Below are 14,346 nucleotides of genomic sequence, written 5' to 3' on the forward strand. Positions count from 1 at the left end.
AAGGCAGAAAGATTTTGGAGAATATCAGATAACGACAGCAAAAATCAAGGCTATCAAGAAAGTTTCAGCAAAAAAGGTAGGGAGATTGAATCCTTGAAATAAGTGTTTCCACTGTCAAAACTCGTAAACAAAAAGAAAGAAAGTTATATACAAACATGCTTCTCTTGTAAGTATCTACCTTTCGTTGCTATACAATTCACCCATATCGGTTAGATCCTGCTGTATGTCATCCATGGAAGCCTGTTCAATAATGGGGGCAGCTGGAAATCCGACAAAATTGTCCAATTCACAAAGAATAGCAGTTTCATAATCTAATCTTTGTTTATTAATTAAAGCGTTCTGTCGGAAAGAAGTCTGCTTTTGGAGTTGAACGATGGGATCATAAGATAAGTGTTGTCTATTCAGCAAACGATAAAATTTGGCAGCAACACTCGCAGATAACATTTGTCTCAGCTTCCGTTTATCAAAACGGAGCTGATAATGCCTTTGTGAATATACAAAATTCATCATATTTCGGATAGAAGTCAACTGCTTGTTGAGAAGTTCGGTAGCCCGTTGAATCCTATTGTCTCTATGTTCGACAATCAGCTCGACGCATGCATTAAATCGTTGATGTCTTTTATTTTTTATTAACTCTTCTTGTTCTTCAAGCTTCAAAAGTCTCTTTCCGTATATGCGATTCCGTAGGACTGCAAATTCCTTTTCTATAGCCGATAAAGCTTCAAATGCCTCTTTGCGCTTCAATGTTTTTTCGGCATCCTGGTCAGAAGGTTGTTCGAACCCATGCCGACCTTCCATAACTGACTCTCCGTCCAGCTCGGTACCCCTTTCATGATCTTCAATTGCTGAATTTCGTTTGGATCGGCCATCACGCGCACCATACCTGGCGCGTGAAGCGGCAACTCGCCTTCTTTTCCTACCAAAAGACTCTTGTGCTTCAATTTTCCTAGGATTTTCTTTTTCTTCTTCGTCTTCTTCTTCATCACCATCCTCTTCTTTTTCGGCAGCATCTGCTTCTTCTGCCGCTATTGTGTTTTCATTTTGTGATAGATTTCCTTTAGATAACCCATTAGATGCACCCTCATTGTTATTTTTGTAGCTAAACTCTTCCGATTGTTCTTCCGTAGCCTCTTTGTTTACGTTGGGCTGTGTACCGGGTGCGTGGATCGAAGGAGCTTGATTGGCATTATTGTTCTCTTCCTCTTGAAAAATTACAGTTTCTGCTTCAGACAGATTATCTTGTTCATTTTCTTCATTTTGAGTAGTGATTTCTTCACGAATAGCGTCATTTTCAGCATTCGACGACTGAGGTATCGCAGGTAAAATTGGTGAACCCCTTTCAGGAATGTCAATAGATGAATTTTTGGAAACTTCATTGTTTGAATCAACAGGAACGTTTTCTTCGGACTTTGGTAAATCTGATTGAATACTTGTGAATGGGCCCAAGCTGTCAGACTCCTTATTTTCAATTTCAGGGTTCGGTGCTGGTGATTCTTCCATACGTTCAGTTTTCAATTTATTTTCCTGTTCTGATCCCTTCTTGTTTATCATTTCCAAATTTTCTGCATTGACAAGGGTAGGTGAATAATTTTCAGTCATAGTGAATTCCCTATTCCTCAAATCGGATCCTCAATCCGCTTAAAGTGTGAGACTTTAGAAATGGTAAGCAAAAAAGGATTGAATTCCTAAATTTCTGGCTATGATTCCTGCTTTTTCATGAAATTGGTTGTGTTGTGGAATGGGTGACATACAATTTCATATTTTCGAAAATACTGTCGTGCAGTAAATCACCACTTTTCAATAAATAAGAGAAATAAAATACGAGATGTATATCGTTAGAAATAAAAAAATATTATAAAAGTTGAACGAAAAGAAATACCCAAAATTCCAAAACACTGTTGTTTTTCTTATAACTGCCGTTTATTTACATTTTTTGTTAGCAAGAGAATTTATGCAATAAGCAAACAAATACCTGTAAATTAACATATGTTCCTAATAAAATAAATAAAATGGCTTTTGGAACTAATTAAATATGGTGGAAAAGAAACCATTGTCGTTCCTTTAGTGTTTACGCAAAGAGGTTTATTATATAGCCCAGTTTATTCAGTATCTAAGACAAAGTCAGTTAGTTTACAAAGAGTACAGAAGAATTGTAAGCCATAGTATATATTATTTACTCAAATATGTATTGGGATGTGATTACCAGGACAACGATCGAGCACAGACTTAACTAAAGTTGAAGGTTTTGATTAGAAATTCATACAAGTTTTTTTTTACTTTTTTTTCTTCTTATTCAATACTTCTAAACATTGCTGTTACAAAGCTCTAGCAGTAATGAACGAACTCTCTATAGTACCTATTATGACTTAATTGTTCACCAAGTACCATAACATACCATATAAGAGAAGAGTTGATAACTCATCAAGCAATCCGTTAAGAAACAATTTGTTGTCATACATAGAAAAAATAAGCTAAACATCTGTCTACCTTTCTTTTTTTTTGGTAATCCTAACAATCAAGTTGTCGTCCTATGTCAATTTGGGCAAAAACCTGCAAGATCTAATGTTTTGTGATACTCTCTGAAACTTACTTACAGTGATAATTTTACTACTTTTTTGAGACCTAGGGATTGAAGGATCAAAAATTGAATTTCCGATTTCTTCAATTCTTTCACAATTTGCTGGCTTTTGAGAAGGAAATGATTAACTATTCTAGTCTTGCATTATGTTTTTATCCGCTCAAACTAATTCAAAATATCTCTTGGCAACCCCGAAAAACATCCTTGTGTCGTTAAAGACTTTACCGAAATATAATTGTAGGTCAAAGTTCTTTTCTTTTACGTCCACAGGATCAATTTTGTTCCAAACGAAAAGAACATGTACCTCTAAAAATGTATTGCAGGCTTCTACTCATCTTCGTCTGAGAAATGTAGTTCAGCAAACTCCGGCAGCTTTTATGAGGAAATATGCGACCCAATTAAGCCCTTTTAGAGGTCAACACTCAAATCATAGGCTTTTCCCTACTTTACTAATTACCATTCCTGTAGCTCTCTCAGGCTGTGTTTTTGCGTACAAAATGTGGGAGTATTTGTATCAAAAACGTCAGCAGCAGCCTTCTTTAGCTCCAGTAGTGGAATACAAAGTGACTGATATTCACAACAGAAGTTTTTTCATGAAGATTAAACTAGTATTGCTATTGTGCAGACGTATCACCTATTTATTTCTAATTTTTTTTCCCGTATCATTAACTGCTCCCGTTGTATACTTATTTTATTTAAGTCCTTTCCAAAGTTATTTTTCTGCAATCTTTTCTGTTTGGGTTAAATTGTTGGTGCGTCAGCTTGAAAAAGCTGGTGCTACCTTTATAAAGGTATGGTATAGGCTCTCCCAAAAGACCATTTTCAATAGTTCATGTTACTAATTTATGCTTTTAGCTCGGGCAATGGGCTGCTACGAGGACCGACTTGTTTCCTCCAGATCTTTGCAATCAGTTATCAAAATTTCATTCTCATGTAACACCGCACAGTTTTGAACATACGGAAAAAGTTATTAAAGATTCTTTCAATGTCAGCTCAATTTCTGATGTTTTTGAAGATTTTCAGCCCATACCTATTGGAGTTGGATCAATTGCTCAAGTATACACTGCCAATTTAAAGCATGATTGTGCTTTAAAAGAGCAAAACTTTTCCTTTTCATCGAATAAAGAAAAAATAATGGACCTCTTATCTTTCCAGCGAAAACCGATTCAAGACCTACATAAAAAGGTAGCTGTCAAGGTACTACATCCGAATGTAGGACTTAATATCTCTCTGGACTTAAAAATCCTTGAATTATTTGCCTATTTTTTTGACTTGATTCCTACCATTAAATGGCTATCGTTTCCAGAAGAAGTAAAAGTATTCGGGGACATGTTAAATCAACAGTTGGACTTTCGCCATGAAGCGAATAATCTAATACAATTTCGAAAAAATTTTTCCAAAAATCCATATGTGGAATTCCCTATGGTATACGAGAATTACACCAAAGATCAAGTCTTAGTTGAAGAATTCATACCTGGTATTCCGTTGAGTATGTTCCTTCGTCATAAAGATGGACCTTTCAATAAGCTTTTAGCAAATGTTGGAAACAGTTCTTTATTTCAAATGCTTATCCTCGATAATTTTACTCATGCAGATCTGCATAGCGGAAACATAATAGTTGGGTTTAAGAAAGGCTCAACATTTTCGCGTGATTTGGAAGTCTCTGAAAATGAGTTATGCTCTAATTTGATGCCAAGTAATAATGAAGAATGGGAATCGACTATGCAATACCTGCAAGACTTAGGATATCATCCGTTCCTGACTTATTTGGATGCGGGTCTTGTTACGACGCTTAGTCCGCAGGACTTGCAAAATTTTATTGACTTATTTCAAGCGGTCTTAACTTTCGAGGGGTATGAAGCTGGCTTGTTGATGGTTGAACGAAGTCGACAGACAGAACATGTCCGTAATAAAGAAATATTCGCTCTGAGGATGGAGCATCTATTAAACAATATTCAGAAAAACACATTATCGCTAAAGTCACTTCAAATTGGAACAATTTTACAAGAAGTCATGACGATGTCTAGAGAGCATCATGTTCGCATAGAAGCTAACTTTGCCAACACTGTGTTATCCATTCTTTTGATGGAAGGAGCAGGTAGACAATTATACCCTGATATGGATCTTTTGAGTAATGCAACGCCCTTTTTGAGGGCTGCTTCTGCTAGGCGCGATATATCTATAAAAAGTCCAATGATTAAAATATGGCTGGCTCTAGAAGCCAGACAGTTTTTACTACTAAGCACATCCAAAGAGACGGTTGAGAAATGGATCAAGGCGGATATGATTTCTCCGAACATCTAATGATTGTAGTATTCATGTATTTAATAGAAAATGAAGTTCACCATAGTCAAGATAAAAATATTATTATTTGTTTTGAGTAGGTATACCTAGCGCTAGATATGAAGTAGGAAAATAAAGCACAATTCATTAGACACAAAAAAATATCATGTTTTAAGGGGGGAAGCAATGATTAATGGGTTAGATACATTCTACCCTTTTTGCGACGGTTTCTCAATATTTTTCTACCGCTGGCGGAACGGATTCTGGCTAAAAATCCAAACTTCCTTTTCCTTTTACGGTTCGAAGGTTGATATTCGTTTCCCATAGTTTTCCATCGAACTTGTTGCTGCACGCCTGTTCCTTCGAAAGTAGGGAATGAAGAGCGCAAAAGTCCATTTCCTACGCCATTGGGTCCTTGTAAACTTGGAAGAAATTGTGCTCTTTTCATAGAGAAAGAGTTAAGAAGACCACCCCATCTTGCTCCAGGGAGGAGCGATTGGAAGGAACGAAACAACATGAAAGGTATGTCAGGCCTGGCTATTAAACAGCTTCAATATAAAAAATTAGCAATCCTTCTTCTTCTTTTATTAAAAATTCATCCAATCCTTTAAAAAATCAGAATTTTCTTTCCAGGCAGCTTGATTGAGCACACAGTGAGGATGGTATATGGCGGAGGAATAGAATTAAGCAGACAACAATGTTGGATATACCTTGTACTGAAAGTCTTTTTCCAATCCTTTACTCCTTTTTTATCTTAATTATTTCTTTTTTTTATTTTATCATTAATTTTTTAATTTTCTAGGGGGTGTGTGCTCTCCAGAAGAAACTTTTTTTTTGAAGGATTAATATTGTGCGTGTTAGTAGGTTGACAAGGTACTAGGATGATCATTTATTTTCTTCAATCGCAACTAACTATACTATTTTTACGCTTCCTCTTTAATGCTAGAAACGTAAGTAAACCTTTGGATCAAGTAGGATACAAACACCATGACAACATCAGTGCCATTGTAAGTCCATTATTTTAAGAAAGCGACTTTCCATTTTCTGTCAACTGGAAGTTCACTTAAAGTTATCCTACTTGTATGGCTACAATATGAGATGGTAATTACCACAGTAAGCACAAAAGAAAGTAATGTTCCTAGCCAAAATAGGAAGTTTTTAAAGATATGCTATGCATACCGTGCTTAAGAATGAGATGAAGGAAATAGGAAAGAATATTTATCTTCTATGTACTGGAGATGCACATAATATATGCTCAAATGAAGACAACATGTTTTTTTGCAGAAAACCATTCTACTTCTTCCATTCAAACAAATCAAAAAAATTGATTGAAATAAAATCGACACTATTTTAACAACTGTCTTGAAAAATCACGAATAAAACCTGGACGAATTTACTGTTTACTAAGGTAGAAGTTTTCTTTACGGTAAGTATTATTATGTATTGGTCGGAGTCATTAAATAGCTTTCCAGCTTGTTCCCTAGTGCAAAAACGAGGATCGCTTCTTCCTTCTGTTTTGACCTTTATCCAAGGACTATTTAATATTTAAAAAAAATGGATTACCAAAATCGTGCAGGTAGCCGCTTTGGAGGAGGCGGTGTCGCTGGATATCAAGAAACGAATGCAGCTCGTCGCGAGCGTCTTAAAAAGTTGGCATTGGAAACGATCGATCTTTCCAAGGTATGTTTTTTAGTGTGTACTTTATTTGTCTTTAATTAGTCACAAGCCTTCTTTTCTCAGAATGTCTTTTCTATGATGAATCATGTCGACCTATCACCCTGTTGAAATTGAAGCATCAGCTGCCGAGTCTATACCTAAGAGACAATGTGAGGTTCTTCGATTCACTAGGAATTATTTGGCTGAGATGTGCTATGACTTTTTTATCCAGAAAGACATTGGTTTCTAAGTGTTGGCTATTTGCTTACACAATGGTTCTGTACGGATGTTTGTATGCTAACGATGTAGGATCCTTACTTTATGAAAAACCACCTGGGAACGTATGAGTGTCGTTTATGTCTCACGATGCATGCAAACGAAAATTCTTATTTGACGCATACTCAAGGTAAAGCGCATCAAACCAATTTGGCACGCAGAGATGCCATGGAAAACAGAAAGGCACAAAGGACTGCTCCTGTAGTTCAAACAGGATTATCTCAGTCACAGGTGCCACTACGAAAAAATATAATGAAAATTGGGAGACCCGGGTATAAAGCTTCCAAAATTCGCGACCCCGACACTGGCCAGTTTGGTCTTCGATTTCAACTAAAATATCCAGATATCCAAGTAAATGTTAAACCTAGATATCGTATTATGAGTGCTTATGAGCAGAGAGTCGAAGCACCTGATCGGAAATTCCAATATCTAGTCATTGCAGCTGAACCATACGAATCTGTTGCTTTCAAAATAAGTAAGTAAAACATTTAGTTATATATGGCTAAGTCTTACTAACTTTTTTTTTAGATGCACATGAAATTGACCGTTCTCCAGGCCGATTTTGGACATACTGGGATGCACCAACTTATACAATTCAGTTCTTTTTTAACGTGGATAAACTATCATAAATTTTATATTTATAAACGAAAATGATGAGTATCCGGTTAGTTTTATTGCTTCAGTTGCTGCATTTTTTTTGTCTTTACGCTTCCACTCTTTCGTCCTACCTACCTAACTACCTACTCCCTTAGGGAACGACTTCACTAACTCAGTGGAAGAAATAACCACCAAAAAGGATAAGGCAACTGAAGATATTATAATTAAATGATGTTTATTTAGTGTAATAGTTAAGAAAAAGTTATTTAAGGGTTACAATTTTGGCTGAATCAGGTCTCATTTGAATAGACAGTGGTTGCAATGGGTTCTTCTCAATTCTCCGGGTTTCAGCCTTTGGACAGTGTCTTTACCTTTTCTATGGCTACATTGTTTGCTTCCTCTGTTGTTTTGCAAAGAACAATATTGAAAAAACCACGTTTCTTTACTACCAACCATACCATGAACCTATTATTTCGTCCTACATTGTTTGCATGGAAAATTTTCTCAACGACTTCAATCATAACTGCTTCTACGTTTGCATCTTCTTTTTGTATACTAATGGCACTAACGGGTTCTTATACGCCAAGAGAATTTGGAATGTTCTTGCGTAAACAATTATCGTTCGCAAGAATAAAGCCAATCCCAAATGACGTTGAAAATCCTAACTGGAGTGAAGCTTAAAGCGCTATGAAGACAAAGCAGTCTTACAAAAGACTAGAGCTATTAGGTGGTTTATTAGAGGTGTTTGAAGAAAATCATTCAGTTCTAACGTTCTTTATAGCCTACGATGGAAGTGATGTTGTACATTAGAAGGAATAAATTTGAATTTTATATAAAAAAAGACACCTAACCATTTTAGTTTTAATACCTCTGTAATTTCACAAAAGATTGCAATTCCAAGCATTATCGTTTTACGAACTTCGCTTGAAGCCAGCAACGATACATTTTCACTTTCTTCTTACGATTCACGATTAGTCTGAAGAGTACTAGTTAGTTTATGCTTACCCAAGGTACAATTCACATCAATACTTACCTTTTGTCGACTCCGTTTTGACAAATTTCAAACTTTGATCCAAAAATTTTTTGAATCTCATCTAAAAAATAAAATTAGCAAAGGGAAGCAAGTTAATCCACTTACCATTCTCAAGATAGTAAACACGGGTGCCATCTCCACGAATATAGAAATTCTCATCCAAGTACCTATTTTTTTTCGCTCGTAATTGTGTCAAATCTAAACGTCCATAATCACGGAAAAATATAACTCCCCCAGGCTTTAGTACTCGATACAAATTGTCGACCGCTTGGTCCCATTGATCAGGCGAAAGCGCCGAAAAACAAAATATCAAGGTAATTGCATCTGCAGAATTTTCGGAAAGTCCTTCTGGCAAGGTTGGTCCAGCTAAATCCCACACAGATGCATGACAATGATTAGGATCGTAGAGAGGGTTTTGATACACGACATCAATTGCCTTTTTGGAATAGTCCACTGGGTAAACCTTGAGTTCTTTGTTTTTATTCTCTGCTAATATAGGCCAAATGGTATTGCCAGCACCACATCCTACTTCAAGCAGTACCTTTCGTCCAATGTCAGGTTGCACGAGTTGAAGTAAGTCCGGAAATTCCTGAGCAATCCATCTTCGATTCATAAAGAAGTTTCCTTCATTTTTTTCATAGAATCTATCCCAATACTGGTTCGGATTTTCCATATACTCTTCCTTGTTTGCAACAGGATTTTCCTTTTGTTCAGCAATCCTTTTCTCAGCCATGGTCAAATGCTCTGCATCCCATTCTACATGATCCCTTGATAAGTTAGTAATTATTATTTATCCTCCAAATAGGTGTTGAACGTACCAGGCATTATAATTAAAAACTTCATCTTCTTCCTTCAATAAACGGCCTCCAAACGTTTCGTTGATGGAGAAATTTGCATCTCGTACAGAAGAAGTTTGCTTTTTACTCATTTCTATACGTAAAGTACGAGTACAAGCTGGTTTTCGCCAGCGAAAGGTTTTGGAGAAAATCAGAAGTACTATTTAGGCCATTATGTTTACGTTACTGCTCTTAAAAAGATTTTGTAATTTAGCATAAAGAATTGGATAAATCCAGAAATTTTTTTTTGTTCTATGAATGTATGAACGAAGTCTTCGATCTATACTTAGTATGTACTCCTTGAAACCGAACCTTCATAAACATTGTTTCTCGTATAAGTCCCTGTATTACTCGAATAAGTCTTGTAATAATACTTCACAAAACATGTTTACGCCGTAACCTGCGCAACTTCTTTTATTATCAACTAACCAAACTGACGGATTTTAACTAAAGTACACTTTACAAATATTTCATTTAAACTAGCTGTTTAGTAAATTAACTATTCTATTTACATTCATCAACCCAACTTGTTCCATATAAATAGCAGAAATAGCGACACTGAAACCATTGTATTATTTCGAAAATTACCTTGTTCAATGTCATCATTTTTCACCCTTTACTCAATTGTTTAGTGAATTGTAGTCTCTGCAAAGGGAGTCATATCGATGGTTGGAAGTTCTACCAAAGCTTGTTTGATGATTTCAACACCCTTCATCAAATCCTCTTCAGAGATAACCAAGGGAGGAGCAAGGCGAATAATATTTCCATGGGTTGGCTTAGCCAATACACCACGAGAACGCATAATCAAACACAAATCCCAGGCGGTACGGCCATTAGTCTTGGTTTCGTCAATGACGATAGCGTTCAAGAGACCACGACCACGAGCAACTTGAAGGATGGGGGACTTGGTGTCATTGAGAGCATTACGAAACTTTTCTCCCAAAACAGCAGCACGTTCAACCAAGTTTTCTTCTTTGACAACTTGTAAAGCAGCAAGGGCAACAGCAGCACCAAGAGGATTACCACCATAAGTAGATCCGTGAGTACCGGGCTCAAAATTGAGCATAATTTCCTTGGAGGAGAGGACAGCACTTACGGGGTAAACACCGCCAGATATAGCCTTTCCAAGGATAACCATATCTGGCTTGACACCGGAGTGTTCGATGCAAAGCATCTTACCTGTACGAGCAATACCAGTTTGGACTTCGTCTGCGATAAACAAGACATTATGGGCCTTGCACAATTCATAAGCGCTTCTCAAGTAGTCATCATCAGGAACAACAACGCCGGCTTCACCTTGGATGGGTTCAACTAAGAAACCAGCAACTCTAGAGCCATAATTTTCAAGGAAGTACTTCAAGTCCTCCAAGTTATTGTAACGTAAGACTCGGTCGGAACCCTCAACTTTAGGACCGACATTTGGCAAATAGGGACCGTAGTTATCACGGGCTTCAGGGTCAGTGGACATAGAAATGATACCCATTGTACGGCCGTGGAAGTTATCGACACAGGAGAGGATAATGGCCTCATTATTAGCAATCTTTTTTTGCTTGTAACCCCAAAGACGCGCAAGTTTGCAAGCAGTTTCGACGGCTTCAGCACCTGTGTTCATGGGAATAACCATCTCATAACCAAAGTAGTCAGTAACATATTTGGCAAAAGGTCCAAACTTATCGTTGTAGAATGCACGAGAACTCAAAGTGACACGTTGAGCTTGCTCTATCAATGCACCGACAATTTTGGGATGGCAATGTCCTTGATTAACAGCGGAATAAGCTGATAGGAAGTCCAAATACTCCTTGCCTTCAGGATCCCATACTTTAGCACCCTCAGCTTTAGAAAAACAGACTGGCAAAGGATGGTAATTGTGAGCAGCATAGTCATGCTCTAACTTTTGGATTTCTGCTGAAGAATATGTACTTTTCAAATCTGTTTGAGTCATCTTGCCTTAAATAATAAAAAATTCGTGGTTTCTTCTCAAGGTCCTTAAGTTTTATTCCTCTTGTCTTCAATCTTGTGATATTAGTGAACGTCAGCCTACGGTTCTTCGATGGACTGAAACCAACCAAAATAAGAAAAAAAAATAAGAAGGATAGATTGTTTTCAAAGGATTTTTTTGCGAATATATATATTCGCAACTAGCTTACTCCGTGGACATTTACTGGAAAATGATGTTCCGACAACTTTGTCAATTCTCTACAATAAAAGAAGAAGCAAGAGGATTTTTATTCATAAAGTTTTTAAACAATTGAAGAACGTATTAGACCATGTGGTCAACACTTGAAGAGAATGGTAGTAGGGGTATCCTTTCGATACAGCTTTTAGCTGAATGAATTGTAGCAATTGTAGTAATCAATCCATATCGGATAGATTGTAATGAATATTAAAGGTAAATTGATATTAAGCATGTTAAGTAATGAAAATGAGGGTCCGCCTTGCTCTAGTCATAAAAGACGACGGGAAGCTCCATACCTCAATTTTAAACGACATCAGCTTCGATGGAAAAAGCACTAGGAATTATTTCATTTCCTTCATTGGTTAACAATCGAGCTGAAAGAATGTCTTTTGCGGATACTTCTCCGACGCCTTTTGGTGTCCCAGTCAGTATTAGGTCACCAGGTTGCAAAGTCATGGCCTCTGTAATACTACTCAATATTTTTGGAATGTTGTTCAACATCAACGAAGTGTTTTCATGCTGAACAATTTTATCATTTTTTGAAAGTTCGACGATGACATTGTGAGGGTCAGGAACCTGTTGCTTTGGAATGAAGGGACCCACTGGCAAGAATGTATCATAACCCTTGCTAAAAGACCAAGGAAGGCCTTCTTTTTTGGCTTCACTTTGAATGTTGCGGGCGGTAACGTCTATTCCAACAAAGTACCCAGCAATGGCCTCTGACCATCTGGATTGAGATATAGGTTGGCGAGCAGGCAGCTTAGAACCTATAATAAACCCGAGCTCAACTTCGTAATTCGCTTGAACTTCTGATGGAATGAGTAATTTTCCTTTGCCGGGTTCAACAATTGCACTTGGAGGCTTTAAAAAGAAAAAGGGCTTTTTAGGAACAGCATTATTCAGTTCACGAATATGCGCACTAATAATTATTTTTTAATCAGCAAACTAGTCTAACTCCAGAATCTTTATATGAAGAAACTTTGAAGTTCTGACTCTTGAATGTCTAAACATATAGGTACCGTGTTTCCCTACATTCGCTGACCTGAAGACTTTCAAGAGCATATTCAAACTTTCAAATATTTGTATTGCAATTACTTACGCATAGTTTCTTCCAATACACAAGATTTTACTTGCTCGAGACAACATAGTGTAAACTGTATGGAAGATTGGTATCGGCGATCAGATAAACTCGAGTTAGGAAGGCAGACATATGTCAAGATGAACTCTCCCTTTTATGCTTGGTTTGACTATTATAATTTTTTACTGGGACAACTTTTTTAGTTTAAATCAATCCATTGCTAGATTTGGGATAAAAGAATGCATTGCTCAAGATATTTTCACCCTCTATGTATCCTTGTAAACCATTATTAGTACTGTAGATAAAACTACCTATTATTAAAGAACCTTAATAATTTAACCAAACATAATCTTTTTGATTTTTTTTGAGCAGTTTGTAATGCCAACTTAATGTCATTTATATCATCTCATAGAAAAAGTTTAGTAGCCCAATGGAGAACTGGTTCTTTTTCTTCCAACAGCTTCATAATATAAAAGAAAAACCAAGACTTTTCTTAAAATTAAATTTTAGAGCGATTGTACTCTAATGTAAACAAATCTATTGGAAAATGTTCATATGTAGTTAACAAAATATCACTTCCACATGGTATCCATGAAGCATGGTTCAAGTCAAGGTATTTTTGATAAGAAATTCCTACTGTTTCTTCGCTAGAAAACATCTTCGGTGCGATGGTGACAACGAGGGAGTCGAACGAATTTGATTCAAGTGCCTTTTCTAATAAGGTCGCTCCTCCTTCCACCATGATTCTCGAGGCACCATTACTTTGGAGCTCTTTCAAGCTCACGTAATCGTTCCAATTATTTGGGTGTTCCTGATCTCGAACAAAAATTCGACCGCCGCAATACTCAATGCAATTCCAGCGCTCCTGCAATTGGGCATCTGTCGTTTTCCTTTGTAAAACACTAGGAGCAACAACAACCCAAGGAGCCTTTGTTAAACCACGTCGAGCCAAGTCCATCACCTTCAAAGTAGCGTAATTGAGAGACAAATGCGAGTCAATGATAATAGGAATGGGTTGCATGGAAACGGGAGCTAAACAGTTGGAATTCTCCGGACAAGGGTATCGACAAGTTAAGCTAGGATTGTCGTTCCGAACAGTATTGCTGCCCACCATAATAGCATCAAACAAAGATCGCAGACCGTGCGTCATACGAAAGGATTCTTTGCTGGATATTTTTAATTGTCCTCGAAATACATGCGGATTCTCATAACTCGAAGGAACTTTATATCCAATTTTCCCGTTCATTGACTGTGCCCATGTCAACAAGACATGGTTTCTTCGTTCATGAGGGAAGCTCGCTGGTTTTACCTCCATCGTAAGTCAAGCAGGCATCAAAAGACTAAATAAAATCTACTCTTAACTATTATTAAGAAAAAGAACTAATTTCCGCGACCCTTCGTTATTCTATTGCAGCGGTACTTGTTCAGTTTTTGTTTAGAAAGTTCAACTAAACTTTATTAAAATAATGTAAAACTAAATTTCTTTATTTAGATAAACAAATACTTACTGTCAACACTTCTCTCGATGGTGTAGTTGGTTATCACACCCGGCTGTAATGTTCAAGATACCGGTTGGTCGCTAGTTCGAATCTGGCTCGAGAGATTTTTTTCTTTTTGTTTATTTTTTTCATTTGTTTTTGGTTTAAACATAAGTATTAGATGTAAATAAAACCGATATTTCACAAAGAAAGCAATTGAGCTAAATTTAACTAAGTGATTGTCTTTTATTATTTAATTATTTTTAAAATTTCAAAGATTACACGCTAGCCTCATTTATAACTAACTCTTTGTACAGGACGTTAATAAATTAATGAACATGTATCTAAATCTACG

General features: G+C 36.7%; 9 protein-coding genes and 1 non-coding gene across 10 annotated transcripts; 4 read left to right on the forward strand and 6 right to left on the reverse strand.

Moving 5' to 3' along the window:
- Positions 1-129: 129 nt before the first annotated feature.
- Positions 130-1,599, reverse strand: SOCG_01365 (Sds3-like family protein Dep1; the record flags this gene model as incomplete). Its single annotated transcript, XM_013164320.1, has 1 exon — positions 130-1,599. The coding sequence occupies one exon, from the start codon at positions 1,597-1,599 to the stop codon at positions 175-177; it is 1,425 nt and encodes a 474-aa protein (XP_013019774.1). The 3' UTR covers positions 130-174.
- Positions 1,600-2,122: 523 nt separating this feature from the next.
- SOCG_01366 (atypical/ABC1/ABC1-C protein kinase) lies at positions 2,123-4,967 on the forward strand. The gene is made up of 2 exons (XM_013164321.1): positions 2,123-3,369; positions 3,434-4,967. Exons 1-2 carry the CDS (start codon positions 2,725-2,727, stop codon positions 4,880-4,882), a joined length of 2,094 nt encoding a protein of 697 aa, XP_013019775.1. The 5' UTR covers positions 2,123-2,724; the 3' UTR covers positions 4,883-4,967.
- SOCG_01367 (ribosomal protein subunit L34) lies at positions 4,955-6,292 on the reverse strand. The gene has a single exon (XM_013164322.1). It carries the CDS (start codon positions 5,376-5,378, stop codon positions 5,052-5,054), a length of 327 nt encoding a protein of 108 aa, XP_013019776.1. The 5' UTR covers positions 5,379-6,292; the 3' UTR covers positions 4,955-5,051.
- A 123-nt stretch (positions 6,293-6,415) lies between these two features.
- SOCG_01368 (zinc finger protein Sap62) lies at positions 6,416-7,422 on the forward strand (the record flags this gene model as incomplete). Its single annotated transcript, XM_013164323.1, has 3 exons — positions 6,416-6,541; positions 6,827-7,268; positions 7,322-7,422. 3 exons carry the CDS (start codon positions 6,416-6,418, stop codon positions 7,420-7,422), a joined length of 669 nt encoding a protein of 222 aa, XP_013019777.1.
- Positions 7,423-7,559: 137 nt separating this feature from the next.
- SOCG_01369 (uncharacterized protein) lies at positions 7,560-8,285 on the forward strand. The gene has a single exon (XM_013164324.1). It carries the CDS (start codon positions 7,712-7,714, stop codon positions 8,069-8,071), a length of 360 nt encoding a protein of 119 aa, XP_013019778.1. The 5' UTR covers positions 7,560-7,711; the 3' UTR covers positions 8,072-8,285.
- On the reverse strand, positions 8,185-9,592 carry SOCG_01370 (actin binding methyltransferase). Its single transcript, XM_013164325.1, has 4 exons — positions 9,242-9,592; positions 8,529-9,190; positions 8,424-8,484; positions 8,185-8,366 (listed from the first exon to the last, which is right to left on the reverse strand). Exons 1-4 carry the CDS (start codon positions 9,349-9,351, stop codon positions 8,294-8,296), a joined length of 906 nt encoding a protein of 301 aa, XP_013019779.1. The 5' UTR covers positions 9,352-9,592; the 3' UTR covers positions 8,185-8,293.
- A 42-nt stretch (positions 9,593-9,634) lies between these two features.
- SOCG_01371 (ornithine aminotransferase) lies at positions 9,635-11,383 on the reverse strand. The gene has a single exon (XM_013164326.1). The coding sequence runs from the start codon at positions 11,199-11,201 to the stop codon at positions 9,888-9,890; it is 1,314 nt and encodes a 437-aa protein (XP_013019780.1). The 5' UTR covers positions 11,202-11,383; the 3' UTR covers positions 9,635-9,887.
- Positions 11,384-11,503: 120 nt separating this feature from the next.
- Positions 11,504-12,770, reverse strand: SOCG_01372 (fumarylacetoacetate hydrolase). The gene is made up of 2 exons (XM_013164327.1): positions 12,535-12,770; positions 11,504-12,354 (listed from the first exon to the last, which is right to left on the reverse strand). Exons 1-2 carry the CDS (start codon positions 12,579-12,581, stop codon positions 11,739-11,741), a joined length of 663 nt encoding a protein of 220 aa, XP_013019781.1. The 5' UTR covers positions 12,582-12,770; the 3' UTR covers positions 11,504-11,738.
- Positions 12,712-13,947, reverse strand: SOCG_01373 (5-amino-6-(5-phosphoribosylamino) uracil reductase). The gene has a single exon (XM_013164328.1). It carries the CDS (start codon positions 13,826-13,828, stop codon positions 13,013-13,015), a length of 816 nt encoding a protein of 271 aa, XP_013019782.1. The 5' UTR covers positions 13,829-13,947; the 3' UTR covers positions 12,712-13,012.
- An 85-nt stretch (positions 13,948-14,032) lies between these two features.
- SOCG_16401 lies at positions 14,033-14,116 on the forward strand. Its single transcript has one exon. It is a non-coding gene; the product is annotated as a tRNA-Tyr (tRNA).
- The last annotated feature ends 230 nt before the right edge of the window (positions 14,117-14,346 follow it).

Source organism: Schizosaccharomyces octosporus, assembly GCF_000150505.1.
Source record: "Schizosaccharomyces octosporus yFS286 unplaced genomic scaffold supercont6.3, whole genome shotgun sequence".
NCBI classification, from domain to species: domain Eukaryota; kingdom Fungi; phylum Ascomycota; class Schizosaccharomycetes; order Schizosaccharomycetales; family Schizosaccharomycetaceae; genus Schizosaccharomyces; species Schizosaccharomyces octosporus.